The sequence below is a fragment of the Spodoptera frugiperda genome, chromosome 4, assembly GCF_023101765.2.
Source record: "Spodoptera frugiperda isolate SF20-4 chromosome 4, AGI-APGP_CSIRO_Sfru_2.0, whole genome shotgun sequence".
In the NCBI taxonomy this organism is placed as follows: domain Eukaryota; kingdom Metazoa; phylum Arthropoda; class Insecta; order Lepidoptera; family Noctuidae; genus Spodoptera; species Spodoptera frugiperda.
The window spans coordinates 9,287,647-9,308,556 of NC_064215.1; the positions used below are offsets into that span (position 1 = coordinate 9,287,647).

The following is a 20,910-nucleotide window of genomic DNA, read 5'->3' on the forward strand; positions in this document are numbered from 1 at the left end:
TCTATTCTTATCAAATAATATTTTGTTGTAATTGTGAGATTTTATTGTATTTTCTAGAGCTGTTGTTCTATCTCTTATCCAGTCTTGTTGTGTTTTTTCTTCCTTCAACTCTTTAGGTAAAATCGTAGCATCTGTACCATATAAAAGATAACTTGGTGAAAAACCAGTAACTGAGTGAATAGTTTTATTATATTTTTCTACACATTCATGAGCTATTTTTGTCCAAGCTCGTGTATTTTCCTCTTCATTAATTTTACATCGAATTTTGTTTACCAATGTTTGGTTTAACCTCTCATTAAGACCATTGGAGAATGGCGCATTTACTGCTGTGAATATCATTGGAATCTGTTTTTCCGCTAAGAATCTCTTAAATTCTTTTGAATTTATTCCAGGGTACTGATCGGTGAGAATCATTCCGATATTATCTGTTTCTGATATGTTTGTAACCAGTTTTATAAAATCATTTGCTCCTTGGGTTTTTGAAGTCAGGACAAATGCGTATCTTGTAAAATGATCTACCAGTAGATGTAAATATTTCTTTGTAGACCTTGATCCTCCAAAACCTCCAATTGTGTCTATAGAGACTATTTCAAATGGCTTCGTGGCCGGACCTAAGTGTGACATAAATCCAATTTTCCCTTGTCCTCTTGATTTATTTTTTATACAAATCTCACAATTCTTACTTATTTTTTTGATATTTTCCGTCAAATTTCTAGCTATGTATAGTGGACTAAGTGTTTTCTGCATCTGTTTGATTCCAATATGACAAAGGTTCTTATGTACTTTATTTATAAGTTCTATGCTGAATTTCTCTGATAGCATTATTTTTTCCTTGTTCCTGACTTTTTTATAGTATATATTTTGTTTTTTTATCATTCTGTCTTTATTCTTTTGTATTTCTTCATTTTTATTTTGATCTATTAAAATATCCTGCAGGTTAATTACATTTACAATCCTCAGTTGTTCATCTTTGTTCTCATCTGATCCCAATACAGGGTTTCTACTAAGACAGTCTGCTTCTAAATTGTCTTTTCCCGGAGCATATTTAATATTAAAATCATATTGTGACAGGTAATACATCAAATCACCTAATTCTTCGTCGGTCCTTGATTTCAAATTCATGTTTTCCAGTGGCTTGTGGTCTGAATAAACTGTAAATGACTTACCTATCAGCCAGTATTGCCAGTATCGTACTGCTTCTTTAATTGCCAAACACTCTAAGTAAATGGCTTTTTCTTTTTTGGGTTCCATTTAACTTCTTTGAAAAGTATGCCACTGGTTTTTCTCTTCCATCAGGTTGTATCTGTTTCAATATAGCTCCAACTCCTTCTATTGATGCATCAGTGTAAATATTTATTGGCAAGTTTGGATCGTATATTTCTAAAACTGGTTGTGAACAAAGTAAAGCCTTTATCGTATTAAATGCTTTTTCACATTCATGGGACCAAATGAATTGTTGATTTTTCCTTAACAAATTATGTAGTGGATCTAGTATAGTTGCACTATTTGGTATATATTTGTGGTAGAAGTTTATTTTTCCCAAAAATTGTCTAACATTTTTCTGAGTCTTCGGAGTTGGAAAATCCTTTATTGATATTAGATTATCCTTAATCGGTTTTACAGTATTATTTTGTATTATATGACCCAAGTATTTTACGGTGTCTGATGCGAAATTGCATTTGGTAAATTTCAATCTAAATCCTTCTAATTGTATTGCTTCTAACAGTTGTTCTAAATGGTTTACATGTTCTTCAAAATTCCGAGAAAAAACTAATATGTCATCAATATAGTTTACTGTAAAGCTTGTAAGATTGTATTTTCTTAGTATACTACTGAGTATTCTTTGAAAAATTGCTGGTGAGGTCTTCAATCCAAATGGCAAACAAGTCCATTGGAAATGTCCTTCTTGTGTTATAAATCCTGTCTTTCTTCTATCTTCAATTCGTAAAGGAATAGCCCAAAATGCAGAATTTATGTCTAAAGCTGTAAAATACATACAATTTCTAGTTTTTTCCATTAGATCTTCAATTAAAGGGAATGGTTGGGCTTGAGGTACCACTATTTTATTTAGTTCTCTGAAGTCAATACACAATCTTGACTTCTTATTTTCTTCTCTTTTAAAGGCTAATGTCACCGGTGCCGCAAATGGACTGTATGATTCTTCTATAAGTTTATTGTCTAGTAGGTTAGCTATTTGTTTTTCTATTTCTTTTTTGTCTTCTATAGTGCATTTGTAAGGCCTCTTACAGCAGTATTTATCTACTAATAAGTCTATTCTGGCTTCATACCCATTCACAGTTCCTATATCGTATTTATCCTTGGCAAAAACCGATTTATATTTTTGTATTAATTTATAAATTTTTTCCCTTTTATCTTCTTCTAAATGATTTACTTTTATTTCAAATTCCTTTTCTTTAATATGTTCATTAAAATTAATCTTATATTCCTTTACATATTCTTTACTTTCATTTTTTTCTTGTATATCTCTTCCTCTTGTTTTATGTTTTCTTGACGTAAGTATTGTTTTTGAGTTATTTTTAACTCCTCATTTTGTATCAACTCGTATGCCTTTATCATGTCTAATCCTATTAAAAAATCATATTTGAAATTTGGTTCATCAATGACGTAAACATTTACATTTTCTTCTTTTTCGAAAATTTTTATTTTTAGATTTGTCAAACCACTGGTCTTCTTCACACCATTAATTGTAACTAAATTGTCGTTTTATAAGATTATTCTCTAATTATAGGTTTGAAGAATAAACTTGCGTTGCTCTGTAAATGAAGAATTTTATTTTTACACATTTTATAACAAAAATAACATCTTAAAACTTACATTGATTCATTTACAAGTGCATAACAAAATCAAAATCAACCTGTAAATGAAGAAACGACAATTAAAGTTTATTCTTAGATATCTCTTTCTTCACAATTGTGAGTTACATTTTAAATAAAGAAATATTTAACTAAAATAACATCCATCTTTTCTTTAATAGAAAAATAATCTTGACACCCAATGTCACATTTACCACAAACAAAATAGTTTCATAAAATAAAATAAAATAGGTTTCATTCAAACTAAAAATTAAAGAAAATAGTATAGTATTTTACTTTACATGTATCTTCTGATTTATTTCATTACGGGATCCAAGACAGTTACTCATGTCCCTGGGACGCGTCGGACTTCAGTGTTCCGGTGTTTTCATGTTTGTATCTACTGTAGACTGGCTAATAGGAGTTGCAGCGGTATGGGAGGTTGCGGCGGGTGTGTCCCATTAAAAATTACAGGAGTTGCAGCGGTTTTAGGATTACTTACTTAAATCTATTAATGACCCAACTATAACAAACCTAATTCTAACAAAACTCAAAGACCAATTCTCAATTCTCAAATCGATCCGAATCATGGCTCTCTACTTCATTTAACTTGTGAAAGTGTTGAGCCGAGGTGCTATCCATTCCCAGTATTTCCGAGTACGTCTCTATCAAGTTAATTTGTAGAACGAACGGCCAATTTCTCGACTATCTCCTGACCGATTCTGTCATCCTGGTACCTCAAGATATTTGTGCTATGAGTACTTTGGGAATAAATTATTTGATTTGGTTTGAATTTAACTATATTATTGTGATTTTTTGTTAGATTTAGTAAAAGAGGGAAAAGGAGGAGTAGTAATGGGGTGGGTTTTAGTTAGTAAGATACATTCCCTCTCGTCTCGCCTAAGGCGGGAGAAAACATTGGATGATTATCCCCCCTTAAAAAAACCCATTGTTAGACAGGCGTGAGGTTAGGTACATATGTTTGTATGTACCTATATATGTATGTATGTGTGTAACGCAACGTAAATATGTATGTAAAACATTTTTCTAGATTCTGATATATTTGTTGGTAAACTAGGCTTTAATAAAAATTGCGAGTCTACAAAAAATACCTTAAATATTTTACTTTAAAGGCGCGAGATATTTAGCGAATTATTGTAGGTTACGGCTTATAGTGTCCAAGTTGTCAAGGCGCATTAAATTCGCGGGCAAATTTTCAAAATGGCCGCAGGTGGACGATTAAGCGCTTATAATTTACTTACCCTACTTGTATTTCGATTAGGAAAGTTCCGAATATGATTGATTCGACTAAACGAAGTATTAAATTATTGTAATAAGGAGGACATCATCATCAATTTGTCCATCGGAGTACATTACTATGTACATATATAGTTGAGGCCTGACGTATGTATAAATTGAAGTATGAGAGATCCATGCTTCGGCACGTACGGGCCGGTTCGTACGAATTAATACCACGGCCTCACAGAAAACCGACGTGAAACGCCAACGTGTTACCGGTGGCTCAAGTACCCCCTTTCCAATACCCCGATAACCCTTAAATTCCTAACCCCTAAAAGACCGGCAACTCACTTGTAACGCGACTGGTGTTTCAAGTGTCCATCGGCGGCGACGATTGTTTACCATCAGGTAAATCCGTCTGCTCGTTTACAGGCCATAAGAAAAAAGCATTTGTCGAATGCTTATTTTATCACTTTATTTTCTCTTCAACATTTATAATTTTAATTCTAATTAGCAGTATACTTTCTCCTCGAATTAGTCAGTAAGTAAACCACTATTTATACTCCATTTCCCAGGAACAAAGTCAGTATGTACAGTTTTTAGAAAAAAATAAAATCTAATTTTATAAAAAAATAAACTTTATTTTAGCTATACAATTCATATTTTAAAAATGGCTATAAAAAGATATTTTAAAAGGGGCGTAGTGGGAATATCTTAATAGGATAGGGTAACGCCTACATTTTAATGACTGAGACGTCATTACTATTAGCGCAATATATTTTTGTCCGTTTTTACATTTATTTTTGTCAGGAAGGTTTGTATTGTCTTATACAGACCGCAATTTTAGATTCCGTGCTTAGCATCTATGCTTATATCTCCGTGTTTATATCTCGTTTCTGATTGGATAATTCGAATAGTTCTAATGCAAGATTTTTACATTTACTTTGCATGAAACCAACATACTTATATTTCCATGTTACATAATACACAATTTTCTTTAACCGAATCTTTTCTATTTCCTACAAACATTTTGTTTTACTGCATATAAAACAGGACAGGTAAGTATCCAACCGAGTACGATCCTAATTAAAAAAACAACGCAGGTTAAACGAGAGCAATTTTCTTATTTTTCTAAGAAAAATATTCATTACTGCATGTAAGGAGTGCAGACCAAGTTAGAGGTTATTGCAAAATAGACTGTAAATGTTTAGTATGATGGTTAATTTTTAAAATAAATATTAATTTCTACTGTATGTAGAGTAAAAAAGGAGTGTGGTGCAAACTAAGTTATAGTAAACAGGACTCTAAATATATAGTCATAGAACACAGTTTACATTGATGGTTCAAGTTTATAAGAAAGCATTACCAAACATGCAGTCCTTTAGTGTCCTCTTTCAACACCCATGTGAGGAGTAGTGTTGGTGGCAATTCTTAAAGAACTATTTAATGCCAGTAACCTACAAAATTCAAGGTACTTTGGTTTGCTTTCATGTATCATGTTTTATCATCACCATGACAATCCACTGCAGTATAGGTCTTCTCTAAAAAGTATAGAACAATTTACAAGGTCAATTTTTATAGAGTACTTACAGTTCTAACAGTCATCTTTAAAAGCATCTTTATTGTCTAAGGTATAAGGGTGAGTTTCGCAGTTAAATTATAATTGGCTTCGTTTAATTAAGGTGAGACGTAGGGGAGGACAGCTGTAGTACACGATCTGTGGTGGCCATCCCTCACTGACACAAGTAACAGCTGTGGCGCAAGTTACGAGTTACGAGCGGGAATATATTTTATTATGAAGATGAAGAAAATATTTACAATGCTAGAAAAAAATATTCGATAGCTATATTTTGTCAATTTAGTCGTAATAGAATATTAAAGGAAACATTACGAGTTGTAATGAAATTATTTTTAGCCTACAAATTATGGTCGCAATTTATTTTTCGTTACAAAGCTTGCCAACCAATGATTAAAAACAAACGAACCACAAACTGCAAAATCAAATCAATCTCTAAACATTGAAAATATGGCTTATATGTATATAAATAAAGTGGGTGAGTACTTGTACTGTAGTAAATACTGTAGTAGTAGTGGTTGGAGTTTGAGCGAACGACGCGATACGTACGCGCGGTCACCAGTGACCACTTGGGTGTTACGAGAACATAAGCAATAATTTTCTTACACACAAAATTAAACGACCACCCGCTATCACCCAACTCTTGTACCATACCCTATTCCCGCTAGGAAATTATTATTCTTTTATTCAAACGTTTCCGGAGAGCTACTTTGTTTCCACGATTAATTAAAATTAGTTGGAGCGGCGAAGGCGTTTGCTTTTTTAGGATGAACATAGAATAACGTTGCGTACATTTCACATCACTTAACACTCACTCGCGGTAATTTCCAGAATATTTGATGGTGTTCCATCCAATGTTAGTTTTTAGTTATATAGTTTACCGTAACTTTCGTGACACATACTAAATTAATTATTACGTTATCGGCTTACTCACGTAAACACAGCGCGACAATCGCCGCGTCATATGTCGCGGAATGCTGCTCATGAATATGAGCCTCTAGCATGGCTTGAAACTAGTCGAGTTACTCGTCAAACATTTACGTGAGTAAGCCGATAACGTAATAATTAATATAGTTTACCACCATCATGTGCCATTACGACAATTTTTAGTAAAGAAAATTAAATGCTGATTTTAATTTGAACATGCTTTATTATCGATTGCATAAATACCTAATAAAAGGTTAACCTCTTAAAAGAAATGTCATTTTTTTTGTGGGTTGTCCATCAATAAAGAAATAAATCTTTACTAAATATAATAGACTCAATGACAATAGACGTCGCGGTAGGCCCAGAAGGAGATGGTGGGACGAGCTTGACACCTACAATAAGAATTGGCCGCAGAAAGCTCACAGAGATATGGAAGGAGGGTAGGGAAGCCTTTGCCCTGCAGTGGGACGATCAAGGCTAAAAATAAAATAAATAATAGACTATCATGATATTTTTGTATTAATTACAAAAATAGAACTCAAAATATCTCATATAAAAATAGACCAATAGCGTAGCCCAAGCTCACAACACTAAGCAGAAGTCACGAATACTAAAACAAGGCACGTCTGCACACGTCAACTGATTGACTACAAATGATGTGCAATCAGCATTACATTCGTCATTCCATCAAGCCTGTCATAGTCTTTAAGTGAACTACCCACACTTTCTTGTGTTTAATTCTAGTGACAGATGAGTTCTATCGTATTATCCGCAGCCTAAACAGATCTTTGGAAATGATGTTTTGACTTTGCAATATTAAAAAAATCTGTATACTTGCTTCAATTTTTTTAGCTGTACCCAAATTATTAGTTTTTGTTTATTACTAACTATACTAAAAAAATACCAATAAAAAAAATCTTATTTGCTATGAAAATAATGCGTTAAGTGATGCATAATATTGATTACCAAAAACGATTCCAAGCGTGTAATAACGAGTCTAAAAAATATTACACGTTTTGAATTTTATTAACAAGTTAGTTAAAATATAAATTCCAATAGCGACCAAATAAAACTAACCATATTATAAAAATCGAAACACAATTAGCTTGACACTTTAATCCCGCCAAAACAGCGAAAAATTTTTACTCTGTGGTCAAACCATGAATAGGGATGATGACTGGATATCCCAACTAATATTATAATAGTACAATATATACAATACAATAAAATATTCAAAAATAATCACACTCTCTTTCATATATTAGATGAACTACTTAATTTCTGATTTTTTCTAGTTAAATTCCTAGAAATAAGTCTGCTATTTGACGTCAAAAACGTATGACGTCATAATTCGTATTTCATACAGTCATAGAAAATATCGTTTTTGACGTTTCGAAAAAAGTATTGAATTTGACTAGTAGGAAACATGGCTATTCGTTTCGTTTTACGCCTACAACCTTATTAGTAGAGATTGGAGGTGGTGGCGTACTGGCCGGTAGTAATATGTCTTTCTTTATGCCTCTCATTTCGTCCTCAGATTCAGCCGACCTTATTACATTGGATCTGTGAGAGTGTGAGCTAAGCTATTGGGTAGCATTCGGGAATGGCGAGTAATGTAGAAATCAGTGCCGTATCTGTGATTTATTTTGAGATGTTTCTATAAAGGTATAAAGTATAAACTAAGGGAATTGGTTTTGGTAGTATAAAATTTCTGTTTTTATTTCTGTTTTTATTTCTGTTTTCTTTTTTTCGCTGTTTCTTTGTTCTTTGTATTTACTCTTTTAAGTTTATTAGTGTGCATTATGTTAGTATTTGTGTTTTTTTATAGATAATCTTTGTATTCGTGTGCGTGTCTTCTGTCGACTAAATAGTTTATCTCTCTTTTTTTCTAAGGTTGGTTTAAAATAAAGGATATTTAGAGAAACCAATATTAAATTATGTTCAGTGTTTTGACGTTATATAACACTAGACTTCAAGTCTAGGATATGAAATGCTAGGATAATACTAGCCTTGAAATCCACGCGAATTTAGTCATACTTACAAACTATATACCATTTTTTTTTTTATAAAATTGGTTGAGTAGATAAACCGTAACTATTAAACAAACTTACTTTCACATTTACATATATTGTTAGTTGTTAAATACTACATGACGTACGGTACAAAAATGTACACGATAGCGATCGAACAAGTAATTCGGAAGTAGAACTAAATAATTGTTCCGTACTTTTATGTGACACAATTATTTAATAATAATAGTATACCTAAAACAAGGTTACCGTATTGATTTTTATAATTTACACACGTACCTAACTTCATTGTATTTTTTTGTTATAAATAACAAATAGAACAACTTATTAAAAAGACTGAGTTCAGCTAATCTATTATTTAATTGTCAATACGAAACATTCGAAGTGAGCTCAGAGGGCTTAATACGAGTTTCTTTTACGTTTAACGTGATCAAAACGAGAATGCGATCGGCGCTGTGATTGGTTGTTGCATTCAAATCGGTCTATCATAGCGCCAAACGCGATCTCGTTTCAATTTCGTTAAACGTAAAACAATCTTATACTAAGGGTACCGGTCCGCCATATCATTGGTTGTGACAATAATCTCGACCAATGACAGGTGAGAATGCGATCGAGCTTACTTCGAATGTTTAAAATTGACAATTACAGAATAGCCTAGTAGTAGTGGAAATCTTCAGGCTGATGATATATAAAAGCTGAGTTATAAAGTAGTTTTTATACATAGGTATATAAAATACCAAATCTGCTTATATACAGTTAATACATTAACCTTACAATCATAAAGGTATTTAGACCAAATCGCTAGACTAATCACAGTAAAACAAAGTAATTTAAATTGTCACACTAAATCTGGAACAATGGCAGTTTGGAATTTCGTGTTTTAGAACATAAAACCAGATATGTACGGTACGCAAATAAACGGGTTGGGATGAAACGGAACGGAAATAGAAAATAAAAATGTAATTGAGTGACAGGAGGTCAGGTGGCTGCGCAAAAACGAGGAGTACGCGTGAAAAGGAACGTAATGCCTCTTTTTATAGGCAATCATTTGTCACACTTGGTTGTTAGTTCAGCAGTTAAAAATTTAACTGGAAAGCATGTGGATGGTAGGAGCCGTGGTCAACTTAACTGGTTACCAGGATTCCGGTTCGAAGTAGGAGTAGGAACGGGGTTTTTAGTCATTAATCAGTCTCGACTTAGCTAAGGTAGGAGATGTCAATGGATGATTTTCACCTTTAAAGCAGGATAACTCGTGCATTTTAAGATTTGATCCTGAGATTTAGTCCAAGGTTAAACCTTTAACCGCCTGTGTTACATTTATGCGATACATGCATGACTTTTTTTGTTTTATTCACACGATTGCTCCTCCTTTTATTTAGTGTAGATATATTTTTTTCGATTTGTAGCCGCGCGCTAGCGGTACGTTAATTGATATTTAACTGGGCGCTTAAAGGGTTAAGTTAAATGTGGTAGTGCCCAGTTGCAACTTGAATATGCTTTAAAACCTGAACCTTTTAAATTCCTATTTTCCACCAGGAGCTTATAGCAAGCCCCTACATAAGTAAAGGCATCCCAATGGGCTGTCACGAGCTGTTGATTGTTTTAGTTAGTATAACAAAGTTATGAATGATTAAATTCTATAATTTACCATAAGCTTAGGAACGGTCATTCAACCTGAAGGCATGCCGGGCGCCGGACGTACTTAGGTATCGTCTGGGGACTATCCCATTCCCATACATACTATTATAAATTATAATCACTATATACGTATGTGTATAGCTGTATAGTTTATACAAAGCTTATATTGTATTTGTAAACGTAACACCATGTTTGCTATTCCCTAATGTGCTTAAATAGAGGTGTACTGTTTGTAAAGTATGTATAAAGTGCGGTAGCTTTACTATGAGTTTGTTTTACTAACCAATCAGAGCGCCGAACGCGCTTTCGTTTCGTTTTCGTTTAATGTAAAGCAAACTCTATGTATGTAACAAAAACAAAATCACTTAAAATATTTTAATACACCAAAATGCAGCTGTAACATAAAAAAATCTAAATCTAGTTTTCAAACTAGAGATTGAAACCGATATTTCGAATTGCATAGACCATTAGACCATTTATTCAATCTAAATAATCGTCATAAATTATTAAGCAACTGCACGGCTCGACAATGTGTAGCGAAAAATCCTAATGTGGGGTAAAAAACAAAACATTATAGACAGCCTATTTTTATTCTCTGCTATATATAAGACATACTATACTTAGTTTCTCAAAAACACGTCACTAAATTCGATATTTAGTTCTGAACATCCAACTTTTATCAAGTCCAACCCACATAAAACAACTAGAAATATTTTAAAAGTTATTACATGTACATCACAAAAATATCAATGTTTCCTCTCAGAGGGAATGAGGGATGGGAGGACCTCCTTAAAGGTCAAAAAAGGCGTTATTTTTTAACGTGATTGGGACGAGACCTCTGTCAATGTCACGGGGTAGACACAGGTACACGGAATTATAGGATTCTGGTAAATTACTCAAGGTTATATTGTGTACTGATTTATATATATATATATATATATACTTGTATACATAATTGAAATGTATATATGACTGTTTGTATGTTATTAATACCTAAGAATAGATGTATGATATGATTTAAGTATAAATTAATGTTATTTCCCGTGTTGTGCCACCAAAATCATGATTTATTTGCCTCGATTTTATCAGTGGCATATCAGATTCAAGTATTATCAAAACTTGCCTGATTAAACTTGTCACCAGGTCTATATTAGGTCCAGAACTGCGGACTGCCTAGCGGGTTACCGAGATCCGGCTCAAAAAGCAGGAATAGGAACGGGGTGGTTTTTAGTCAGTAAGAGTCTGACATTCCCTCTTGCCTCGCGGCCAAGGCGGGAGAAGAGATTGGATGATTTTCAACGTTTTTTAAAAAGCAAAGAATATTATGTATATTCTTTTGGAACATTACACAAAGTGAATACAAACACACATGACAGTGTAGTACTGTCATGTGTATATGACACTTGATTTAAAAGAAATATGTCATTATAATACATTGAAAATTAATGTGAATATCATCAACGTGTCTGTGTAGACAGGTAATCTCGGTACTTGATGACGGCTGGAGCTCCACTGTGTAATTTTGGAGATAGTTCTAGTCAATGCTCGAATCGATAGCAGTAAGATTGATCGACGTTTAGGAAAGCGGTTTCATTGATAAGCGGTAGCGGGTTCTTTGCGTATTCGTTTTTGTTACATGGTAAGTTTGTAGAAATAAACGGATTTTGAAGATTCCCTGTCTTAAAAACCGTAGGGTTTAATGACATCTTGTTTATAATTTCGTGCATTGTTAGTCAGTTATGGTTCTAATTATCAGTCAAATCAGGCATAACTCCAGAATTTTGGAATATAAAAAAACTAAAATTGTTGCACTATAAAAATCTTCTTTCTTTAGTCTTTAGAGAAAAAAGGCATTGTGCCTTAGATTGTGTAATCTTTTAAGTATAAACATTTGATTAAGGTCGCAGGTAGCCGCTGGATGCAGGTCGCTTCTAACGGTCTATCTGGAAATCATTCCCCAATGACTTCCTATGTTCAGCAGTGGACGTCACTATAGTTGATATGATAACGATGATCTAATTCCAAACATCTTATTTAAATAAAACTCGCTATTCTACAACTACTAAGTCCACACCCCAAAAATAACAATAGCTACAACAAAACTTGTACGAAATAAGCGGTTATCATCGGAAACCACATTTAGTGAACTATACTTTGACTGTTTAACTATCGGTTCAACTAAATAAACACAGGTCAAGTAAACTAACTACAGTGATAGATTGCTGGTAGTTACCGTAGCGTAGTTTGTGGTCAATCTCAGTAATATTCAGTTATTTGAAACTATATGACAGATATTAAGGCTGTTTTGAATAATTAATATTTGTTTTGATCAAGTTTATATTATATGCAGTATAGGATGAGTCATAGGTGATTGTTTTATTTTTTTGCTAAAGGTTGAAAGATTTTCAATCGTGAAATTGGATGTAGTATTTGGCTCTTTGAATTAAAATCTGATGAAATTATTACATTTTTACCCGACTTCAAAAATTGAGGTTCTCAGATTGACTTGTATGTATGTGTGTATGTTTGTTTGTGAAAAATACTTTTTGAAAAATACTATGTGTATCAAAATTGATTCAGTCATACATACAGGTCAAACAGCGAACCTTCCTCTTTTTTGAAGTCGATTAAAAACAGCTTTTATATCAATTACACACGATACATACACAAACCCTTTTCACTACTAAAAAAAAAAACAACACAATAAAATAAAAATGCAAGCAGAAAAAACGTCACAAAGAAAAATATTCAATAGCAGCGGCAACACGACAATAACTAATAACGTAATTAATAAACAGAGGGACAAATAAAAGGAGGAAGATTTTAAACAAATTGTAAATAACAAAGAGGGAAAGTTTTTATAAAAACAAAGGCTGAATGGAGGAACGGAGGAATGGGTCCGAGATGAGAATAACAGTCCCTTTCGTCAAGTCGCCAACTAATTCAATAAGACTCGGCTTCTGTGACTTCTTTCTATATTGTCGTGTGGTTCAAATATATCCATTTTCGACGGATTTCTACGATAAATTATGTATTTCGTAAGAACTTTGTTGAATTTATTCCGTTTACTATCAAGAAACTAATAAAGATTTGATATCAATTTGGCAAAAAAGTCTAATACAGAATCAATTGCCAATACTGATTAGTAGGGTCAAGTTTGTTATTTCTAAGAATGACTGCCTCGTTGGTCGAGTGGTCGCAATTGCGATTGCCGGGTAAGCGGTCTCGGGTCCTATTCTTGTGTCGGGCAAAGTATTACTGGACTTGTTCCGGTTTATCGAAAATTTCTCAGTAGTATAATTTCTCACCCCTTATTACATGGGACTTAGAAAACAATTGGTGAAAACTGGGTGTACATTATACAGTGGCATTACGTGCCGTAACGTGCAGCTCTGTCTACCTTTCGAGGATAAAAGGCGTGACGTTGCATTTGTTTTAAACCTTTAACTTATTTATTAATTGTAAAAGTACCCCATTCTTCTTTCCCCGCTACATCTCATGCCTTACATCGGACAGTCACCCCGAATGATTACATAGAGATTTCGACAAACTCTTTGTTTCAAAAACTCACGATGCATTTGTTGGAAATCTTCTTCACTATCTCAGATTGTAGTTTTAAGAAATAGAGAATTTATTGTGAATGATATACGTTTATTTAGTTATTTTCTTTTAAATCCACTGAAATTGATTTTGGTGGAATGATAGATGAGATTTCAGAAACTATGTATTTTATATTACTTTTTGGATATAAGTATGCGACTTTGTTGAAATAGGGGTACCTAATGAATTTGATAAAATCTGCATTGAGATGATTTCAATTTCAATTACAGTGAAATTCAAGAGGACAATATACATCGATTACACTCAATCCCCATGGATAATAGTAGATATATTATACTATGTTAAATGTATTTCTCATGTAAGTGAACTCTGTGTTCTTATGAGAATAAAGTTCTTTAAACACATATATTGATTTCAACTATTTTGTTGTGACATCATTTAGCCATAGCTAATGCAGAATATTTACCTATTCTCGTTCTTTTTCTAGCATTAGATAAAGATTATGAAATTAAATGTGATGCAAATATTCTAATACTGTTACTTCTAAGAAGCTGAATCAAAAATATCGAATTCGGAAACAAAAGACAGATGGCACTAGCATCGATTATAGATGCTTTGTATCAGAACCGCTCACAAAATCTAGTTTAACATTTATAAAACCCAATTATAAGACCACACTCGAGCGTTCACAGAATACAATAAGTATACGTTACGTATATTAGAAAAGTTTCGTTAGTACAGAGATAAATTGGTAGAGATAACATCGTGTTCACATATGCAGTTTCATATGAATTGGCCACTTCGTTTTATCACCAAAAGTTAACTAACTAAATTGGTTAACTTGCACCAGAATGCTCTCTGAATGGGTGTAAGTCACGCCAATGGTGTGTGGTGAAACAGTATGGGATATGATATGGGTTTTTTTGATAATGTGTTGTCGTTAATGGTGATTAGAGTGTAAGGTGTCTTTTTAATTGGGCTGGGACTAAAATAATGCTTTAAATTAACTGATCACTTCAGCAATTAAGGGTTTAAAAGAAGACCTCAAATTATATTCGTTCAAAAAAAGAAGAAATATAAGATAATCTTACTAATATGTGTGTTTATTGTGCTTATTGTTACTCAATCGCGTCAAAATAGCTAAAGAGATCGGTATGAAATTTTGGAACAGGGGTAGATTATGATCTGAAATTAACACATAGGACACTGTTTACTCCACAGGACCGCAGGCGAAGTCGCTGGCAAAAGCTAGAACTGCACAGCATTTCTCAGTTAAGTCTCATCTGAAGACAAGTGTTCCACTAAATTAGAATTCTTCCAAAAATATGGCCATCTAACCCCCAATGGTAGTCAGATCACACCTTCATACAACAAGATCACCCACACTTAATAGATCAGTCCAGAAGATCTAAAACAACACCCATGAAGTACACTAACAAGTATTTAACAATGCAATCAGTCCCTTTTATCTTAATGTATGAAAGTTAGAGGCGACACGTCGGCGGGGACGTGGCGGGGACGCGGCGGGGACGCGACGGGAACGCGACGTTATCTCGTAAATATATTGTGAATATTATGTCTACGACCGTTACGCGTGTTCTACTTTCTATGTAGCCTATTTATATGAAGAATGTACTTTAGTTATGACTAGGTTATGTGTATGTGACTATGTTTTGCCTGTGACTTTAGCGAATAGAGCAAATGACGATGTACTGTATGACTTTTTCTTGTCTTCTCCCACCTTGGGCGAGGCGAGACTGATAGATTTTTACTGATTAAAAACCATTACGTTCCTACTCCTGCTTTTAGAGTTGGAGCCCCGTAAAGCCGATAGGTAGTCTGCAGCTTCAGATCAGGCATTTGCCCTACTGGGCCTCATCTGTGGCGCGGTACTTTTACCCTACTGACGAAATATTTGGTAAAAGCAATCATTTAAAGAAATAAGTGCCTATGTACATTTCACTAAATAGTAGTTTTACCCTAACAGCAAACCTGGAAATTAACGTTAATAGATTCACTGGTTACTTTAGCCTAATAAAATATTTGCCTCCATTAACCAGTACTCGAAAACCAATCCAAATACTCCACACATAGTCCGTACAATCCAATTTAAATTACCAATTTAAGTAACAATTTATTATTCACCACAATTTCAGAGCACCCCATTTTGTTTAAAATATTTCCGCCCCAACTGCCCTAACGACAAACATGCTGGTTATAGACAAATGGCATCGGACCTCTCGCTTTGAAGTATGGGGGAAGTATCTTGTGTCCCTGTCTCTCGTAATGATGGTTGCGTGAGAACATTAATGGGTGATCATTAGGTAATTTGACCGCAGGGGTCTGACTTTCTAGGGGCAAAACTTCATGGTCCTTTTGATGTGGCTTGACCTCTTTGCAACGATATCTTAGATTTGAAGAGGTCTCTATAAGCTGTTTTGTGATGGCGTGAATTAGGAGTCTTATTATTTGAAGTATGCCTCTTAAGGGACACTGACGAAGTATCGTTTACCGAATAATTAGAAGAGACTGACTGAGTAATGAGTTGTTTTTTAGAAAATTGTTTTCCTTTATGTATTTGCTTAAATTTAACTCGTTGAGGGTTTTGGCATCTGTACTTTTTGAGATTGAGACACACAGTGTTTAGTGTTATTTTTGGTATCAAAATACGCCTGGTTGACTTTAAACTACACTAGCGCCATTGCCTACATGGTGTTGAACAAAATCCTCTTCAATACTGGTTATAAACAACATTTCCTAAGGAAACTTATAGATGTATAGGACTTACCTTTAACATAAAGTACAGTAGGCTTCGAGAATTCAGTTCCGATGGAATTTTCAGCGACGCACTCGAACTTGCCATGGTCCTCCTCTTCACTCTTCACTATTTGCAATGTACCTGAAAGAGACAGAAACATATGATTAATAAAATTGCTTCATTTCATACATATTTGCATGTACACAGTGTAGATAGTACTAGTACTAGATTAACGCCAATTTTAAGTTACATTTAAATATCCTTCTATCTCTGTCTTTTATAAAGAATTTGTAGTGACAGAACTATTTCTGAGAGCGTCTTAAAATTGAGTGACGTTTGAGTATTTGACTATAAGTGAAGAAACCCATGATAGAAAATGTTTAATGAAACTCTTGAAACTATGTAACATATACCTTTCGGTAAATAACATAGAAAATAGCGTTACATAAATCGTGGAACACTAAAACGCTGGCCTCGTACAACGACATGGGTACATAAATATTGTAGCTAAATATTCTAACTGTGAGTCGGTGGGTCTCTGGAGGGATCAGCTGGTCGCACTCGCATGAGTGCTTTAAGATTTTCCCTCCAAGAGGTCGTGCCACCAAAATATAGCCTAATGTGCCTTTTTAGAGTAACGTTAGGCTTTTAGTTCGGTAAAAGAAAAAGTTTCGAGGCTATTTATTCCATCGTGGAAAGATGCGTCATCTGTGTCGGTTCTGGTACACTTTTAATGACATTATTTTGTCCAGAACTTATATTTTTACCATCAATACTTCTGATGTCAACGAGGAAGAACCAAGAGTCTCCGCAAACGAGAAAAATATTTCATTTTCTCCAATCTTCTTCATAAAAGTATCACAATAAAAACACGTCAAAAATAGAAAGATAAGCATTCCCAAAATACCCTCGCAATCATAACAAAAAACTTCCCACTACCCACTCAAAATTATTACAAAAACGCTTACAAGGAAATTACTCGGTAGACTGAGAGGGCGTCTTAAAAGGTATTTTATTCACACCAAGCTAAACATATACAGAGATTTATGGCCTAATAACAGCACAGAGGAGGAGGGAGAGGGAGCCATTAGGGACTGGCCAGAGGTCCCGGCACTCTTGGGGGCCTTTATAGTGTTTCATAGAGGTTATTAAGGTTATTAAGTCGAATTCCGATGTGAAACACCTGTTTGCGGTGCTTACTATCGTTCATTAAAATTTTCCGAGTAAATTATTGTGGAGTGGACGGTCTAAGTTTAGTTAGGGAATTATTTAGACTATGTTGAATATACTATACATTTTATGTTTATGCCTTTCTGTGGATGATGCTTATGGAGCTTATAGAAATAAAACCTACCAACGGCAATGTACCAATGTGACTTTTTCCGAGTTATGTGTACTTTCTAACATTATTTAGACACCATTGACTAACCGTGAAAGAAAACATCGTGAGGAAACCTGGGTTTATAATTTGTAACTATAAGTTTCAAATAGCTAACCGGCATTGATTAATGCTCAAACCTTTTCCGTGTGAGAAGAGGCCTTTGATAACAGTGGTCATTTATGTGTTGTCTTGGATAGTGCATTTATCGAGAAATCTATAGACTATAAAACATTACGCTATGACCAATTCTCTTCTTTGCAAATCCATTAGAAAATGTCTGCTACACCGTGACATAGAAATATTGATTCGAATCAAGCCTGAACTTTGATATACAAGTAAATGTTAACCTTTCTTCTAACACAATAGAAGAATAATGTGGCAATCTATCTGCTTGGATGATCTACCGAAACAGTAAAGGAATACCGGCTATATTTCTAAAGATATAAGGTACTATTTCCGTTAACAGAAGACGTGGCTCCAATGGAATACAAAACGAAGTTCCTTTGATGTCAGTATGTCAAAAGTTTGAAGCCGAGTGAAGTCGGCCATGAAGTTAGTTAAACATATTTTTATCTGACTATGGTTGGAGCAAAGGATAAAGTTGTATTTAGAAAAAAAACTTTTACTTTTCGTATGTAAACAAGGTTATTTCAGTTGCTTTCGTGTTTAGTGAAATTGAAGATAATTTTATTTGTATTATATTAATATGAGTGACATTTCAGTAGGTAAGAATTAAAGGTTTTGGTCTGGTAACTTATTATACGTGGACTTATCTGGTGGGCATGGAATCAAACTGAGGGCTTAGTAGCAGTTTGTTCGCAAGTTCGCGTTCGGCGCTCTGTTTGATTGGTTCATTCGAGCCATCCAATCAGAGCACCGAATGCGTTCTCGTTTCGTTATCGTTAAACGTAAAGCAAACTCGTATTAAGGGTACTGATGTGTCTTAACTCAATACTGCTCTTCCGTTAAACAAAACTGCTCAAACCTCATATCTGGTCTAATATTCGATTAAAAATTTGTGTATTATACAAATCCATTAATTTCCGATAGCATGATAGACATTTACAATAAACATAGATGCATGTTATTAATTAATTCCCGATAGCTACATAGCCACAAACACAATACATATACTCGTAGATGTATATTTAGTTGAAAGGGATCTCTCATCGGGTATCTATATACTACGCGGTCTTATGTAACTTCAAGAATTATTTGGTATTCCACAAAAATAGGAACTAATCAACCACATTTAGAAATTCATTGAGTGAGGTGGAATCTTCCCTAATAATATCTTCTGTGATTTATTTCTTTGTGGATCCAAGACGGATACGTGGACTGGGACGCACCGGACTTCAGTGTTTTGGTGTTTTCATGGTTGAATCTACTGTAGATCCTGGCTTACAACAGTTGTAGCGGTTTTGAGGTTGTGGCGGGCATGTCAAAAAAAAAGATTCAGAAATACACGAATAATATTCCCCATATTAAAGAAACGTCTTCAATTTCGAAGCAAGAACTAATTCTCAACTTAAAAAAATAACTTTAATTTGAAAACGTCAGCACAAAGAATAATTAGATTACTTTATTTCATTCAGTTCTCTTTTCATTTCCATTCATAATCGCGTCTAAAGCAGAAAGAAAAAAGCATTATAACATTTACCAACAGGCGTAACATTTTGAGCGTCGTGAAAATGCAAAAATCGTTTTTTTTTTCGTATGCACCGGAGCTGATGGTAAAAGAGGGCAACGAAAAACTGCCGAAAAACTGTTAGGGCATGAAAAAAGGGAATGTAAACGACCAGAGTCTCACAAAGAAAATGTAATTACGATGAAACATGTTGGCACAAGGTCGTACGTGTTCTAGACGCCATAGTTTCCACAAATGCTGTATGAAGTTGGAACGTGTGATAACTACCCTCGAATTACTGTGAAGGGTTGTGCTTTGAAGTTGGCTCGTTGTTACAACTTGAGGGAAACTGTTAAATTGTATTGTGCTAGTTATAAAAATGTTGGGTATTATAGTATCTATATATTAATACGTGCTGCAAAAAATTTCGGAACCTTTTTACAAAAATTGCGTGGACATAGGAGCATAAAATTTGGTACACTTATAGTTTATGTGTAGGAGAAGTGAAAAATGCTAATATTTTTCAAAAATAATGCTTATAAAGTACATTAAATCAATAAATAAAACATTACACACACTACCATGCATAGCATCGTATTTGACAAAGTGTCAAAATTGACAGACATTGCGATAATATTCTCACGTCTCATATGAAAAGAGGTTTCTCATTGAAGGAGGTTTGGTTATTCATGATCCGCTGGAATATATTAATTAAATTTCACAAAACGAATAGCAATTTGTTAAATAAAAATTATCCTTGAACGTATGGAAAGTGGTATTGTAAATTAAATCGTATATGGTTGAATTTCAACCACTAGGTGACCACTAGTAGTAAAAAATTCGTGAATGTACCTAATTACTGCAGAAATAATCTGTAACAAAAATTATGATTCTTACATTACAATGGCGAGAAACAACGACATTTTGAGACGAGAAAATGAAAATCATAACCGAACCTGTCAGTCCCATGTTGGGCGCCAAAATCCTGGGGAATCCCAGGGCGTTTTGTCCGGTAATGAAATAAAACTAGCCGCCGGATCCCTACGTGGCGGGATTTGGGGATTTCGTGACAGCCGACGATTGCCTGGCCAGCAACTGACGAAGGTCGTTCATTTCTTGAATTTGAGACAATTGCGCTTATTGGTTACTATTTGTGGCGGCCATATTTGGTGTCAATTGTTATGAGCTTTTGTTATTAGTCGTGTGACTGTTGCTATGTGTGAACGCGTAGGCGTTACAACAATCACGGGAATATGATAGGGCAGTCGTAAAAATGTATTGATATTGTGGTGTTCCGATGTTATTTTCTTGTGTTTTTGTTGCGAGAAAATCTGATAATTGTAGGGATTGATATGGATTT

At 34.1% G+C, this 20,910-nt stretch overlaps 1 protein-coding gene across 6 annotated transcripts in view; it reads right to left on the bottom strand.

Moving 5' to 3' along the window:
• The window catches only part of LOC118272772 (tyrosine-protein phosphatase Lar), a 407,994-nt gene that overhangs the window by 32,524 nt on the left and 354,560 nt on the right, over positions 1–20,910 (bottom strand). For all 6 annotated transcript variants that reach the window (XM_050707977.1, XM_050707974.1, XM_050707976.1 and 3 more), the window contains one exon: positions 16,573–16,683. In XM_050707977.1, the coding sequence (XP_050563934.1) occupies positions 16,573–16,683 (111 nt within the window). The remainder of the gene's footprint in view (positions 1–16,572; positions 16,684–20,910) is intronic.